This window comes from Sander vitreus, chromosome 3 (genome assembly GCF_031162955.1).
Source record: "Sander vitreus isolate 19-12246 chromosome 3, sanVit1, whole genome shotgun sequence".
NCBI lineage: Eukaryota > Metazoa > Chordata > Actinopteri > Perciformes > Percidae > Sander > Sander vitreus.
In genome coordinates, this window is record NC_135857.1 from 12,041,357 (window position 1) to 12,057,766 (window position 16,410).

General features: G+C 40.0%; 2 protein-coding genes across 2 annotated transcripts; both read left to right on the forward strand.

The window, feature by feature from the left end:
• Positions 1–1,341: 1,341 nt before the first annotated feature.
• On the forward strand, positions 1,342–8,176 carry LOC144515284 (extracellular calcium-sensing receptor-like). The gene is made up of 8 exons (XM_078245993.1): positions 1,342–1,478; positions 1,629–1,974; positions 2,463–2,750; positions 3,640–4,191; positions 4,283–4,504; positions 6,970–7,093; positions 7,201–7,673; positions 7,757–8,176. Exons 1-8 carry the CDS (start codon positions 1,468–1,470, stop codon positions 8,174–8,176), a joined length of 2,436 nt encoding a protein of 811 aa, XP_078102119.1. The 5' UTR covers positions 1,342–1,467.
• Positions 8,177–10,242: 2,066 nt separating this feature from the next.
• Positions 10,243–15,122, forward strand: LOC144515283 (extracellular calcium-sensing receptor-like). The gene is made up of 8 exons (XM_078245992.1): positions 10,243–10,379; positions 10,529–10,877; positions 11,523–11,810; positions 12,686–13,237; positions 13,336–13,557; positions 13,925–14,048; positions 14,142–14,614; positions 14,703–15,122. Exons 1-8 carry the CDS (start codon positions 10,369–10,371, stop codon positions 15,120–15,122), a joined length of 2,439 nt encoding a protein of 812 aa, XP_078102118.1. The 5' UTR covers positions 10,243–10,368.
• Positions 15,123–16,410: the final 1,288 nt, after the last annotated feature.

Genomic DNA, 16,410 nt, shown 5'->3' on the forward strand with positions numbered 1-16,410 from the left:
GAGGGGACGTCTGTATACTGCAGTGGGACTGTCTGTACCCGTTATTTCAATGAATGAGTGTTTGTTTACAGCAAAGACTTTCTTTGTTTCGTTCAAAAATGATAATTCAACTTTATTTCATCAATATTCAAACATTTCTCTGGTGCACAAATGTTACGAAAATGATGGCCACTTTAAATGAAAATAATTTGTTTTACTTGCAAATCAAAAGTAACTTGGCTGCATGCATTAATGTCAAGGACTGCAGTATTAGCAACATAATTGATTTTATTATCTAGGCTTCAATTATATAAATGGTATTCTTAAAATTACCTTTAAAAGATTGCTTACACCAGTGCACTTATTTAAATTTTGTCTGAGGGGAATTCCTATTTTTTTGTGTTATTGTTTGGAATGGTGAAGTACGCATTTTAAAGAGGGCTCCCTTGATACTGTTTATTGTATGTTGTATTTGCTCTTTATAACTTCATAAACATTTTAACAAAAAACATTTCCCAGTCTTAGGCAGGTTATGAATCATGCTTTAACTACATTGTGTTGTGGGATTAGGGTTAGGGGTCCTGTAGGTGTATTTAAACTCATGCTGGAAACGTTAAGTTTAGCTGAACCATCAATGTAAACAAAGATATTGCAAGCGACGTAAACACATATGCACCTCAGCAGAGACTGAAAACAATGTCAGTCTGAGAATACTGCAGTAGAGCCTATCCTTAGGTGTGTGCGTATGAATGTAAGTATGTGTTCTGTGTAAACTTCATCCCTTGATCTAGCAGGTTAGGAGCGCTTGAGGCAGCACTGCCTTATCATAAGGCTGTTACGTCTCCCGTCATCTATGGAGACATAGTTAAGACAGGATATGCCCTACAGCTGTTATATTGGACACTGACCTGAATGAGACCTGGGGTGTCACTGTGTCAACTTACGCATATGTTATACTATATGTCTTCGATGACATCAAAATATACCTTTTTATCTGCTATTCAATATCTACAGATCATGCAGACTTATGTTTTTGTTTAGAAGCAGAGAAATGCAACTTTCAATGAAGTCTTCTGTGTGATCATTTTTTTTTCTTTTTTTTTTTTTTTTTTTCACCCCACCCCAGGCAAGGGTTTACCTTTAATGATGACACAACTACTGTAACTGGGTGGTACCCTTAGATGTATGGGTACTAATTATATAAATCAGCTGCCTGAAACAACATTTTCCTTTGTATGTTACCAGAAAGGGTAGCTGCTTCTTGTATATTCAGCCATGACAATACTGGCTGCAAAGCTTCTTATGTTCCTTTCTCTCTTTGGACTTAAACCCACCTCAGCTGCTTCTCTGGATAACTGTGTTTTCTTGGGTGAAGAGGAGAAAAATAGTCTGTATGAAGATGGAGATGTAGTTATAGGGGGCTTGTTCCCTCTACACTACAGCCCTGTGTCTTCTCTTCCAACATACAAAACAAAACCAACAGCTAATATGTATAAGTAGTGAGTAAATATTTGACTGTATTTGATATTAGTCGGCTTGTATTGTGCATAGTAGATTGTATTCTACTGGATTTATGTTGTGGTTATTTTAATATACGTATATATGATATATTTGTGCTGTGTGATGAACTTCTTTCTACTTCTATACAGTTTCAACTCTCGCGCCTTGCGCTGGATGCAGACTATGACTTTCGCAATTAATGAGATCAACCAGCGCAGTGACCTCCTGCCACAGCTCAAGCTGGGTTTCCACATCCGTGACAGCTGTGATGACATACCTGTGTCACTGAGAGCATCTTTGCTGTTGGTGAACGGCCAGCCAGAGATAGGCCCAAGGGCCGACAGAGTAAACGGAGACAAAGGTCAAGAAAGAAACAGTTCTAATTTAGGCTGTGCTGCCGTACGAAGTATTGTTTCCCCAGTAATCATAGGAGATGCTGCTTCTGGGGTGTCTATGGCTCTACTAAGAAGCCTGGGTTCTTTCCATATACCCCTGGTGAGACTACCTGACAGTCTGTGAACTTTTGTTGTCATAATGTTAATACTTTTACATTACAGTTTTACGATTTTCTTTGATTAAGTGTCCTAGCGTTGCATATCATTGCTGTAACTGTAAAAACTAAGTATCTTTCAGATAATCCAATGGGTTTTTAAACTGTTTTTTTTTTAGGAAGTAGGGATGTTCTCAACCATAAAGAAACACTTAATCCTAATCCAGTATTATGTATGTGGTATAAACCATGATAATTTTATTTTCAGAAATGTATAAAAGATTTAAAATGTCCATATTTTAAAGTCAGTGGTAACTCATCTTCCATTTTCATCATTGTGTTTAAGTTGCTAGACTCCAAACACTATTTTCATTTCAGGGAAAACTCCACTGAGTGCCTGTAAAGAAGGTAGTATTTTGTGGTGAAATGATTCTTGTTCAACGGCCTTAGTCAAAGTGTGCAGAAGGTTAATTATTGTTTTCTATAATACCAGGTGAGCTATTTTGCATCCTGCAGCTGTCTGAGTAACCAAAGGGATTTCCCAACATTCATGCGCACCATGCCCAGTGACGCCTTCCAGATCAGAGCCCTGGCCCAGCTGGTTAGCTACTTTGGCTGGACCTGGGTGGGAGTCCTTGGGTTGGAATCTGATTATGCTCGTTTTGCCATCCAGCTCTTCCTGCAGGAGTCGGTGCAGTACGGTGTGTGTGCTGCCTACACTCATTTCTACCCTGTTGTCCTGAGTCAGCAGGCTCTAGATGAGCTTCTGGATGTCATTCAGGTATCTATGGGTCAATACCATTTTCAAGGGGTGTACAAAATAACATGAACACCTGCAATAAATATTACCTTTGTGAATCTTATAATTCTCAATTGTTGTTAGGATTGTTTCAGAAAGGTGTCGATTCAACTCTTAGTGTCATTTCACGACAGTTTGTGATGTTGTATTGTGATACTAAATAGTCAAGGGCAATGGGCGAAGTTGCCATTTGTACGCACGTTGAAATGAACACATTTAAATTAAATGAATCTTTCTGTCTTCCATAAATGTAACAAAATAATAAAAATGTGACCACATTTCTGAATATTTTCTGCACTAATCCTGAAAATTATAGTTTATTTAATTGATAATATTAATCCTGTATTTACATCTCTGTTCAAACCCCCCCCAACAAATCTATTTGCATTGAAAGTCAAATACTTTACTAAGACTAAGAAATATAATGAAATCAATTCTGGTCTGCCATTTGCTGTCTTAGCTTTGATTGATGTTCAAATGTGGTGTTTTTGTATTTGAACAAAATTATACTTAAAATAATATTTAGAAAGTGTCACATCATCAATAAGAACTTACAAAGTATTGGCAGGATTGTAACACTGCAAACTGTCATGAAAAGTGACCTTGACATTCATTCAACACTTCTATGACACAGTGTTGCAACTTATTTTGAAGCATTTGAGGCTCATAGATCGGACTGAATTGTCATATAACATGTTTCTGTTATTTTCTGTATTTGTTTTTGCACCCCCTGTACACGTGGCTTGTTCATATACATATTCATTAGAGTGCAATAACCTATATTATGCATGCTTGAAATGTGAATCATTAAAGTTCTTAAAACAGTTTAAATGTCATTAAAAATTAACTAACCTATATTTTCACTATTCAGATGTCGTCCTCAAAGGTCATCATTAACTTCTGTAGTGATTCAGAAATGAAGGGGATTCTAAGAGAGGTCCAACGTCGGAATATAACCGGCCTGCAGTGGATAGCTAGTGAGGCTTGGGCCACTGCCAAAACACTCTGGGAAAACTTTGGAGGCCTACTGGCGGGAACACTAGGATTTGCCATCCGGCGAGCTGATGTGATTCCAGGGCTGAAACAACACCTCATGAGTCTCAGACCATCCAGTATTTATGAATCAGCTTTCTTTGCAGAATTTTGGGAAGAGATGTTTAACTGCCAACTGAACGGGTCAGTGAACAGCCACTCTCACATGGGCGACAACTACCTCGACAGATTGCCATGTAAAGGGACTGAGGATTTAAATGCTGTTTACTCTGCCTATTCTGATGTGACACAGCTAAGAGTGTCATACAATGTCTACAAGGCTGTGTATTTGGTGGCCCATGCTTTGCAAGATATGAGTAACTGCATAGTTGGACAAGGGCCTTTACCTAATGGCACCTGTGCAGACCCAAAGAATGTTAAACCTTGGCAGGTGAGACTAATTGTCAAAAAAAAAGTAAAAAGATGAGAGTCAAGTGCACCAATGTTTGTGTTTAGATAACCTGTTTCCCTTGCTTCCTCAGCTAATTCACTACATGAAGCGTGCTAATTTTTCTTCACTGGGGGAAAAAGTAATCTTTGATCAAAACGGTGACCCCATTGCTTATTATGATCTCTTGAACTGGCAAAGGATGCCTGACGGCTCACTACATTTGGTAAAAGTAGGTTTCTATGACGCCTCCTCACCCGCTGGACGCAGCCTGGTCATAAATGACTCAGTGATTCAGTGGCCTGTTGGGAAGCAGGTGTGTTCTCTACAAACAGGCTTGAGACCATGTTCACCTCTTAGGATCTTATATGAACTGTTGATCAACACATCAGCTAATTTGTTCTTATTATTGTGCAATATAATTTATCGTTAAACAAAAAGAAGAACATGACACCTTTAAATATAACTTCAAGCTGACAGCAATTGCATGTGAATGTTGCAAAAATAAACCCTACTAATAATCACCCATTATTGATTGTGATAACAAATTCCACTTAAGTATGGTGACCATGAGAGCTCAGTGCACTTTGTTATCAATGAACGTATCTTAGCAACAAAGTTACTTTCACAATTGTCACAAAGTAATGTATGAGGACGAAACTGAATTGCAAATTGTTAAAATAATGTTTTAAAATAATTCAAAATATGTTTGACGACATGAAAACTATTTCTAAATGTATACGGACCCTTTCTAAGATGAAAGAACTGGCAGCAGTTACTAAATTGTTAGTTTAACATCCTAGTCCCCTGTTATGGGTTCTGAAAGTAAATAGTAATGTAATAGCCAGTTAACATAATGTTAGCCTGTTTCAAAATTATTGTGTGTATTTCACTAGATTATTCGAATTGCCAGGCTAATAAGCAAAAGACTAACGCTTGTATTTGGTTGTGTTTTACTCTATTAGCAGAGTAAACAGCACATGTGTTGTCGAATTGGTGATGTTTTATTAATTTGCTTGTGTTTTGTTTATTTGCAGTGCTAGACTTGTTTTTCTAATGTGTATTTCCCCTAAAATGTCTGACCTTGACTATACTGAATTGTATCTGTGCAAAGTTTGTCTGAAATCTGAGATTCAAATTCATTCTGGGCAAGCTTGATTAGGTACGTCACTAATCTGGTAAATCAATCGCTGTCTAATACGCAAAAGACAGCAAAGAAACCTGAAACCTCCAATGTGGAGTGGACTGTCAGTACAGAGAGCAAAAAACACACTATCAACAGTTGTTAGTCACTGCCAGTTACAAGCTAGCCTGGTCCTACCAGACTTTCGTACATTTCATTTGTACGGAGAGTCTGGCCACTCTCCATTGACAATTGTTAACTTCTTTGAAGGCGGGTGTTGAAGTTTAAAACTATTGGATCTGCCCAGAGCCACTCTGGATCTGTCATAACCAATCGCTAACGTTTGGTAGTGACGTCGGCTTAGCATCACTAGCGTTCGCCTTAGCCAACTCCTTCACCACTAATGGAGTTAGCTGGAAAATCTAACTTTTCCCAAACCCCTTGGGGAGGAGGGCCACAACATCTTGGCCACCAACAAAACTCAGCAAAGATTGTTCTTGTTTGGGCTTTAACTTCTGGATATTCGGCTGCGTTGCCACAACGGACTGAATGGCTTCGCTCGCATCTTTCTCCGCCGCCATTACGGAACTACAACTCAAACTAGCGCACAACCTCAACATCATCATTCTCAGCCACTCCCTCTGTTCGCTAGTTGGACAGGTAAAGATTGGCCGGAGAAAACCCGCGAATATACCGCAAACCCAGACGTACTGAAGGAAAATGAAAATTGAGCAGAAGTACGTAGGAGGGCGGAGCCAGGCTAGTTACTAGCTAAAAAAAAACATAAAAGAGGCTAACTACACTTACCATTGTGATACATATATAGTCTCCAGTTTCAGTGCAGACAGACTCCTCCTCTGAGTCTGGGTCTGATCGACGGGGTGGGGGGGGGGAGGTTTTAGACAGGACGCCCAAACTATAGTTACAGAGCGCAAGTTCACCGAGCTCGGCAAGCAGGCAATCCAATTAGGTCGCCATGTTGCGGGGCAGTGAGAGAGAAAGGGTAGATTGCTTTCAGCCTCTTGTCAGATATCTATTTTACTCTTCATGTGGGTAAACCAAGTTAAACAAAAGTAGTAGTATTTAAAAGTAGTTTTACATAGTTTAAAATGCGTCTGGAGTGGGACTTTAAGTATTCCAAGTCAATGTCAATAGCAAAATTTGTGAATTGGCTATAGTTGAAGTGAATGCAGTGTGAAAATAGTACTTTACAGATGTAATTTAAATAAATTGTATTGAATTAATGCAAAATTCAAATTTCAAGATGAATTTCCAAAAAAAATATCAAATTACAGCTAAATAAATGCAGTAATTATGTTTATGAGAACAACCTCTTTTTTTTTTTTTTTGTTAGGGAATGCATAAAGTTACCAATGGTGTTACAGCTGACATCTGGTGATTAAAAAAAAATATATATTTCGTGTAATCATTTTTACAGGATTGTTACATTCCCTCATAATCCTCTTAATTATGTATTAAACAAATGGGTAAATCACAAAATTGGATTCAGTTTTAGTTGAAAAACAGCTTTTATAGATCACACTATACTTTATGCTTTTAGTTTGTATCTGAAATAGGTATTTCATCACAAAGCAGAGACACTGTCTAATATTAATTAAAATCAGTGTCTTTCTGAGTGGCTGAACTTTGACTCTCAGGCTTCCCGGTCTGTATGCAGCGACAGTTGTCCTCCAGGTTCCCGCATTGCCAGGAGAAAGGGGGAACCCATCTGCTGTTTTGACTGTGTCCCCTGTGCTGAGGGAGAAGTTAGTAATACGACTGGTGTGTTGTGTTTTGTCTTTTATCACCATATCTCCTGTGTGCTGACCTGCTGCTGTCTAAATGTGTCTTCTTTAAACTAAAAAGTTATCTCCTCTTCCCATGTCCAGATTCTTTAGAGTGCTCACGTTGCTCAGAGAACACATGGCCCAATAAAGGCAGAGCTCTCTGCATCCCAAAGACTATTGAGTTCCTGTCTTACAATGAGTTAATGGGTATTGTGCTGTGTGTTGTATCTGTCCTCGGAGCTTGTATTTCCCTCTCCATCCTTGCTATATTCTTCACATACAAAGACACGCCTCTGGTCCGGGCCAACAACATGGAATTGAGCCTCCTTCTCTTGGTGTTTCTTGCTGTCTGCTTCCTTGTTGGCCTGCTGTTCATTGGTGAGCCTTCAGACTGGCTTTGCTGTATCAGGTACCCAGCATTTGGAATCAGTTTTGCCCTATGCATTTCGTGCCTCCTGGCCAAGACAGTTGTGGTCCTAATGGCTTTCAGGTCCACACTGCCAGGAAGTAATGTCATGAAGTGGTTTGGACCCAACCAACAGAGAGCAAGTGTCCTTTTAGGAACAGCTGTTCAGGTATAAACCTTTTCTACATACCTATACATATCTTTTCAACTGTGTTGATTTAAAATGAACATCCTGTTTTTCCCTCCGCTCAGGTAATAATCTGTGTTGTCTGGCTGCTCACCAGTCCACCTCATGCCAACAAAAACACAGATTACAGTGCTACCATCATCATTGAGTGCGTTACTGGTTCAGAGGTTGGCTTCTGGTGCGTTCTTGGATACATCGGCATCTTGGCCTGCATGTGCTTCCTAATGGCATTTTTGGCTCGGAAGCTGCCTGATAATTTTAACGAGGCCAAGTTCATCACCTTCAGCATGCTGATATTCTTCGCAGTGTGGATTACTTTTATTCCAGTTTATGTTAGCACAGCTGGGAAACATACAGTGGCTGTCCATATTTTTGCTATTTTAGCCTCAGCTTTTGGTCTCCTGTTTTGCATTTTTTCTCCAAAGTGCTATGTCATCATTCTAAAACCAGAAAAAAACAGCAAGAAAAACTTGATTCAAAAATGAAAATCCCAGTGTGTTGCTAAATAATTGTATGTATGTATAAGAAAGCAATTGCAATAAAATATATCTGTGGTAATTAATTATTAAAGATTCATGCTCGAAATTCAATAAAGCAAAACATTTTGAAATGCTGTTGCCTCAATGCTAGCTAACACATTGACACATGCACACATAATGCATCTTATGATGCACATCATCCGTGATTTTTCTTGGGGTTATCATGTGTTTTGGGTCTTTTAACAATCAGACAACCTTGCCCATGCAGGTGACTCCAGATAGCATTTCCGCATCCATGACTCTCCTTTCCTAGTCCACAGCCACCTTGAGGCCATTTCAGCTGCCTCTGTGACAGACTGGATAGCCCTTTGCCGATCCCTGTGGGACTGGCCTGCAAACCCTCAACGTCCCACCTTGATGGGCTTGCACCTTGCTCGCCTCCTGTTGCTTTTTTTGCACTGTCACACGACGGGTGACCACAGCTGTATTATGACTTAACACATTCAGTATAGATACGGCCACTGTAGGCCAGGTGACTTTATTTAAATAAATATTACAGTACAAATTTAAATAAAAAATAAATTACATTTAATGTGATATTTTCAAAACCTGTGACTTCTTTATTACAACATTATACTTTATGACTTAAAGCTATGGTGCGTAGTTTCTGTCTCCCCCATGAGGAATTCTAAGTCATGACAACAACACTGTTGGTGCATCCACATGATACAAGCCTTCCCTGATCGGGCACCACCCCCACCCCTCCTCCACACAGTTGCTTGTAACCAAGGAGGACATGGAGGATTAAAAAAAACATGATGCACTCTTTAGAAGAGGTAATTATCTTTGCTCGATTTTCTGTGCTCAAAAGTCGCCGGATGACACCATTTTCTAAATGTAGCCATACTGACAAATACAGAGCGAGTTTTGTGAGGGTGAAAGTCTTAATTAGCTTTTAGCATCAACTCATTTGGCAGTGGCTTTAATATAACGGACGTTCATTAATATAAAAAAGATTACGCACTAGAGCTTTAAATGCAGACTACTAAAAGAAATTCAACAAAAAACAGAAAAGTGAATCATATATCCATAGGAGCAGGGGCGTGGAGGTAGGTAGGGGTGCTGGAGGTGCTGCAGCACCCCCTGTTGGTGGTGCAGCACCCCCTGTTAGCAAACTGTGATGACAATAAAATGATAGCTTATAAATATCTCTGGTTGTTGTTTCTGTTCCACGACATTTTGTATGTCATGTCTGGGGTGTGGGATGAAGAAAGGGATCATTTTAGTAACAAGAGGGCTTTTCACAGGGGTGGAACAGCTGATTTCTTCACCGTGGAACAGCTGATCCACTTGTGCCTCTGTTTAACAGTGTCTACTGCTGGCTCCGAAAGGTCTTTCTCAGCTCTTCGCCGCCTGAAAAACTGGCTCCGTAGCACTATCACTCAGAGTAGACTTTCATATACCACACTGCTTCACGTCCACAAAGACATTTTGGATGATCTGATATTCAGGGTCTCATGGCAGAGTTTATCAGCCAAACTCCAGAGCGCAAATCTTTTTAGAAGTTGTCACACACTTCGCTATTCGTTGTTCTGAGTTTGCTGTGCAGTACGCACCGTCAGCTCAGCTGTACTTCATGGAGGGGAGGGGGAGAGACCCCCCCCCACCAGCACCCCCTGCCGAAAATGACATTCCGCACATCTGCATAGACGGGCAATTAATTTTTCAACAACTGAATAGTTAAATATGAAGATAGTTTTTTTTTAATTGGGCTACTGTATATTCACCCTACACCAGGAACCAAAGGTGTAATGATGTCACAGCTACTGTATCTGGGCAGTCCCCTCTGATGTATGTGTCCTAACTACAGTATATAAACCCGCTGCATCCTTACATATCATAATGTGTATGTGTATGAAAGGGCAGCTCGAGTATTCACGGGTTGAAATATTTAGCTGGAGCTTTCCTTTAAACCTGGACTAGCTATGGCAATGCCGGCTGCAAAGCTTCTTATGTTACTTTCTCTCTTTGGGCGCAAACCTAGCTCAGCTGCTGCTCTGGATGACTGTGTTTTCTTGGGTGAAGAGGAGAAAAATAGTCTGTATGAAGATGGAGATGTAGTTATAGGGGGCTTATTCCCTTTACACTACAGCCCTGTGTCTTCTCTTTCAACATACAAAACAAAACCAACAGCTAATATGTATAAGTAGTGAGTGAATATTTGACTGAATTTGATAGTAGTTGGCTTGTGTTGTATACAGTCGATTTTTTATTTATGTGTATATGTATGTGTGTATTTTAACATAGGCTGCAGATATATTTGTGCTTTGTGATGAACTGCTTTTCACTTTTGTACAGTTTCAGCTCTCGCGCCTTGCGCTGGATGCAGACTATGACTTTTGCAATTAATGAGATCAACCAGCGCAGTGACCTACTGCCACAGCTCAAGCTGGGTTTCCACATCCGTGACAGCTGTGATGACATACCTGTGTCACTGAGAGCAGCTTTGCTGTTGGTGAACGGCCAGCCAGATATAAGCACCAGGGCCGAGAGAGTGAACAGAAGCAAAGGTCAAGAAAGGAACATTATTTCTAATTTAGGCTGTGCTGCCGTACAAAGTACTGTGTCCCCAGTAATCATAGGAGATGCTGCTTCTGGGTTGTCTATGGCTCTGCTAAGAAGCCTGGGTTCTTTCCATATACCCCTGGTGAGACTGCCTGATAGTGTGTGAGCTTTTGTTGTGATAGTGTTAATAAGTCTTTGCAATGCCTTTTGCGGTTTCTTTATGCTGATGAAGTACCATACAATTGCAAATCATTGATGCACTGGTAAAACTATAGTTCTTCAAAATGTCCACTTTACAGAGAAAAGGACAGCAGCCCCATTTCATTTTTAAGTTAATGCACTTTTCAGATACTACATTTTTAAGATGTTTAATTTTGCCTAAGAATAAGGAATTGTCTCGACCCAAAGAGAAATACTTTATAATTCAATTAATTTGAAAAATTCGAAATTTGGCAGAGCATGGTTTTTTTTTAGTGGAGAAGGATAAATGTCTTGCTGTTGATCCGATATTTAAGTGTACAGTGCTTCCTTTGTAAATGTAGTATTATGCTTATAGTGAAAAAAATGGCAAAATTGTATTTTAGACATTTATAGAACATGTCTATATTTTAAACTCATCTTCCATTTTTACAGTTGAGCAGTTAAGTTGCTTAGTACAGGGAAAACTACAGTACTGAGTGCTTGTAAAGACAGTGGTATTGTGTGGTGAAATGTGATTCTTGTTCAACAAGGCTTTTCAGTGAGCCAAATTGTGCAGAAGGTTAATTGTTGTTTTCTATAATAACAGGTGAGCTATTTTGCATCCTGCAGCTGTCTGAGTAACCAAAGGGATTTCCCAACATTCATGCGCACCATGCCCAGTGACGCCTTCCAGATCAGAGCCCTGGCCCAGCTGGTTAGCTACTTTGGCTGGACTTGGGTGGGAATCATTGGCGTGGAATCTGATTATGCTCGCTTTGCCATCCAGCTCTTCCTGAAGGAGTCGGTGCAGTATGGTGTGTGTGCTGCCTACACTCATTTCTACCCTGTAGTCCTGAGTCAGCAGGCTCTAGATGAGCTTCTGGATGTTATTCAGGTACATTTGGGTCAATATAAAATGTTTATACATACAGAAAAATAGCCAAAACATCCACAAGACAAAATAGCATAAACCTGCAATAAATCCTAGCTTTCATTTATATATATATATATATATATATACATACATATATATATGTGTGTGTGTTTGTGTGTGTGTGTGTGTACACATTTATATGACACTTTCAATTACAGCATTGTTGGTAATTTGTTCTTTGTGTCAAATACATTAACATAATTTGAAATGTGACTCTCTTAATATTTAATGCACTAACCTTGAAGCCTAAAATTTGTTTCATTTAGGCTCCCCAAGCTTAGTAATGCAATACTACAAACTGTGTCCTGACAAATAATCAAAGAGTTAATTCAGCTCTTATCTGACACAGTTTCTCAACTTCATTTGAAACCTCTTTTAGCTGATATATTTAACTATTTCAATACTTTTTTTGCGCAATTTTTTTTGGCTTGTTCATGAACATATTTAAAATATATATCTATTCAGCAGAGCAGAATTTTTAACCCTTGTGTTAGAAATTCTTCTAATACAGCACCAGTGCTTTTTTGTTCAGCATTTTAGTCAGCTTAAACTGTGTTTAAATGTGCTCTAGAAATAAACTTTGCTTACTTACTTTACAAGAGACAGGGTTTAGAGAGCAATTCCCAACAAAGTAAACGGAAGTACATAACCCTTGTGTTATCCTCCGGGTCACCGGAGGACAACACAAGGGTTAAGTATTCTATATTATTATAGGTGCTTGAATGTCAATCATATTCATATAAATGAATAAGGAGATCCAACACAACATCACTTAATTAAAGTTTAATTTCATAATTTCATTGAATATTAACTATACACATATTTTAACTTTTTAGATGGCGTCCTCAAAGGTCATCATTAACTTCTGTAGTGAGTCAGAGATGAATGGCATTCTGAGAGAGATCCGACGTCAGAATATAACCGGCCTGCAGTGGATAGCTAGTGAGGCTTGGTCGACTGCCAAATCACTCTGGGAAGAGTTTGGAGATCTGCTGACAGGAACACTAGGATTTGCCATCCGGCGAGCTGATGTGATTCCAGGGCTGAAACAACACCTCACGAGTCTCAGACCATACAGTATTCATAAATCAGCTTTCTTGGCAGAATTTTGGGAAGAGATGTTTAACTGCCGACTGAACGGGTCAGTGAACAGCCACTCCCATGTGGGCGACAACTACCTCGACAGATTGCCATGTAAAGGGACTGAGGATTTAAATGATGTTTACTCTGCTTATTCTGATGTGACACAGCTAAGAGTGTCATATAATGTCTATAAGGCTGTGTATTTGGTGGCCCATGCTTTGCAAGATATGAGTAACTGCATAGTTGGACAAGGGCCTTTACCTAATGGCACCTGTGCAGACCCAAAGAATTTTGAACCTTGGCAGGTGAGGCTAATTGTTGCTAAGTAAACAATACAAAAAGGATAAATAAGAAGTCAAGTGTTCCATAGTGTTTATATGACCTATTTCCCTTGCTCCCTCAGCTAATCCACTATATGAAGCGTGCTAATTTTTCTGCACTGGGGGAGAAAGTCAACTTTGATCAAAACGGTGACCCCATTGCTTATTATGATCTCATGAATTGGCAAAGGATGCCTGACGGCTCACTACAATTGGTAAAAGTAGGTTTCTATGACGCCTCCTCGCCCGCTGGACGCAGCCTGGTCATAAATGACTCAGTGATTCAGTGGCCTGTTGGGAAGCAGGTGTGTTCTCTACAAACAGGCTTGAGACCATGTTCACCTCTTAGGCTCTTGTATGTACTGTTGATCAACACATCAGCTAATTTGTTCTCATTATTTTGCAAAATAATTTATTGTTAAACAAACAAATACAAATAAACAAATATAAAACATAAACCCCACTAATAACCCAATATTGATTGAACAACTTGCAGCTAAGTATAGCTATGATGTTATTGTAATGGGATGTTGTTTACCTGAAGTGATCACACCTTTTAATGTGTATATGAAATATTGTCTGCAGAGACCAGTATTGCATAACAAAGCAGAGACACTGTCTAATATTAATTAAAATCAGTGTCTTTCTGAGTGGCTGAACTTTGCCTCTCAGGCTTTCCGGTCTGTATGCAGCGACAGTTGTCCTCCAGGTTCCCGCATCGCCAGGAGAAAGGGGGAACCCATCTGCTGTTTTGACTGTGTCCCCTGTGCTGAGGGAGAAGTTAGTAACACGACTGGTGTGTTGTGTTATGGCTTTAATCACTTTCTCTAGATATGCTTTTATCTAATTGTGGCTTTTCTAAACTAAAGATTTCTCTTCTCATCTCCAGATTCTTTAGAGTGCTCACGTTGCTCAGAGAACACATGGCCCAATAAAGGCAGATCTCTCTGCATCCCAAAGACTATTGAGTTCCTGTCTTACAATGAGTTAATGGGTATTGTGCTGTGTGTTGTATCTATCCTCGGAGCTTGTTTTTCCCTTTCCATCCTCGCCATATTCTTCACATACAAAGACACGCCTCTGGTTCGGGCCAACAACATGGAATTGAGCCTCCTTCTCTTGGTGTTTCTTGCTGTCTGCTTCCTTGTTGGCCTGCTGTTCATTGGTGAGCCTTCAGACTGGCTTTGCCGTATCAGGTACCCAGCATTTGGAATCAGTTTTGCCCTATGCATTTCGTGCCTCCTGGCCAAGACAGTTGTGGTCCTAATGGCTTTCAGGTCCACACTGCCAGGAAGTAATGTCATGAAGTGGTTTGGACCCAACCAGCAGAAAGCAAGTGTGCTTTTAGGAACAGCTGTTCAGGTATAAACACTTTTCACAAATCAACTCTATACAAATCTTTTCAACTGTGTTGATTTAAAATGAACATCCTGTTTTTCCCTCCGCTCAGGTAATAATCTGTGTTATCTGGCTGCTCACCAGTCCACCTCATGCCAACAACAACACAAATTACAGTGCTACCCTCATCATTGAGTGTGTTACTGGTTCCGAGGTTGGCTTCTGGTGTGTTCTTGGATACATCGGCATCTTGGCTTGCCTGTGCTTCCTAATGGCATTTTTGGCCCGGAAGCTGCCTGATAATTTTAACGAGGCCAAGTTCATCACCTTCAGCATGCTGATATTCTTCGCAGTGTGGATTACTTTCATTCCAGTTTATGTGAGCACAGCAGGGAAATATACAGTGGCTGTCCATATTTTTGCTATTTTAGCCTCAGCTTTTGGTCTCCTGTTTTGCATTTTTGCTCCAAAGTGCTATGTCATAATTCTGAAACCGAAAAAAAACAACAAGAAAATCATAATACAAAGATGAAAATCACAGCGTGTTGTTGAATAATTTACATAAATAAGAAAGCAATTGCTGTGTTGTCATATGAATTATTAAAGATTCATGCTCGAAATCCAATAAAGCAAACCTTTTATGGAATACTGTTGCCTCAGTGCTAGCTAACACATTGACACATGCACACTTAATGTATCTTGTCATCATCAGTCATGTTTCTTGGGGTCATCAGGTGTTTTGGGTCTTTCAACAATCAGACAACCTTGCCCAGGTGACCCAGTCGGCATTGATCAAGCCATGGCAGATAGCACTAGTGCACACACGGCTCTCCTTTCCTAATCCACAGCCACCTTGAGGCCATTTCAGCTGCCTCTGTGACAAATGTGAAAATTGATAGCCCTTTGCCGATCCCTGTGGGACTGGCCTGCAAACCCTCAACATCCCACCTTAATGGGCTTGCACCTCGCTTGCCTCCTGTTGCTGTGGCATTTCTCCATCAGCTCAGCATACTTTACCTGCTTCTTCTTGTTGGACTCCTCAAGGCAAACCTTCCCAAGGGACAGTGAGTTCTAGGAGGTTTTCAGTTTTTATTTTTGCTGATTTTTAAAACACTTTGTGCTACATTCTGTGAATGAAATACGGTACATAAATTAAGTTAATTCATTCATGACTTTCTTGGAGGCTAGCACCATGTCTGGCCTTAGTGTTGTTGTAACCTTTTCTGGGAACTTTAAGGCCCTAACACACCAAGGCGACCATCAGCCGTATGTCCACCATTGCCCTAGTTTGTGAGGTATGTCCTGCAGCGTCGCCACGCGTGGGCCTTTGACTGCCTTTTCTCGTCTGATTCGGCTGCGATCGACTGAACAGCCAATCCATCTTATTGGCTGCTCAGCTTGAAAATGAGGAATGCAAACAAACGACGCACACATGTGAGAGCGCACACAAGGCTCCATTCCTTTTTCATCTCATCTGATCAATACACATAAGAGCTGTCAAAACTGGCCAAAAATTACATTTGAATGGTCCTTCTAAAAAACACATGGGTTCGAAGGATTGGAATAACTATTTACATTATGTCCATAAGATGGCAAAAGTACAATGAGATATACATAACTACTTGTAACTAATATGTATATTTATTTTAACAATAGCATGTATTTTAAAAAATCTCTAAGGATTCCAAGATGGCCTTTGGACTCCACTGCTGCGTATTGGTCTCATGTTGTTGTTTTCTGCAGTCTTGTTTTTGGCCAACGTGGCAGCATGGTGGGTTATGCTTCTAAACTACAGCTGGCTGCAGATATTTCATTGCAGT

What these genes read in the sequence shown, in the direction of transcription:
- LOC144515284 (XM_078245993.1), top strand. An exon ending in AGCTTCTGGATGTCATTCAG is followed by an intron (nt 2,751 to 3,639) that starts GTATCTATGGGT and finishes TTCACTATTCAG; the next exon opens with ATGTCGTCCTCAAAGGTCAT. An exon ending in AGTGGCCTGTTGGGAAGCAG is followed by an intron (nt 4,505 to 6,969) that starts GTGTGTTCTCTA and finishes TTTGACTCTCAG; the next exon opens with GCTTCCCGGTCTGTATGCAG.
- LOC144515283 (XM_078245992.1), top strand. An exon ending in AGCTTCTGGATGTTATTCAG is followed by an intron (nt 11,811 to 12,685) that starts GTACATTTGGGT and finishes TTAACTTTTTAG; the next exon opens with ATGGCGTCCTCAAAGGTCAT. An exon ending in AGAAGTTAGTAACACGACTG is followed by an intron (nt 14,049 to 14,141) that starts GTGTGTTGTGTT and finishes TCTCATCTCCAG; the next exon opens with ATTCTTTAGAGTGCTCACGT.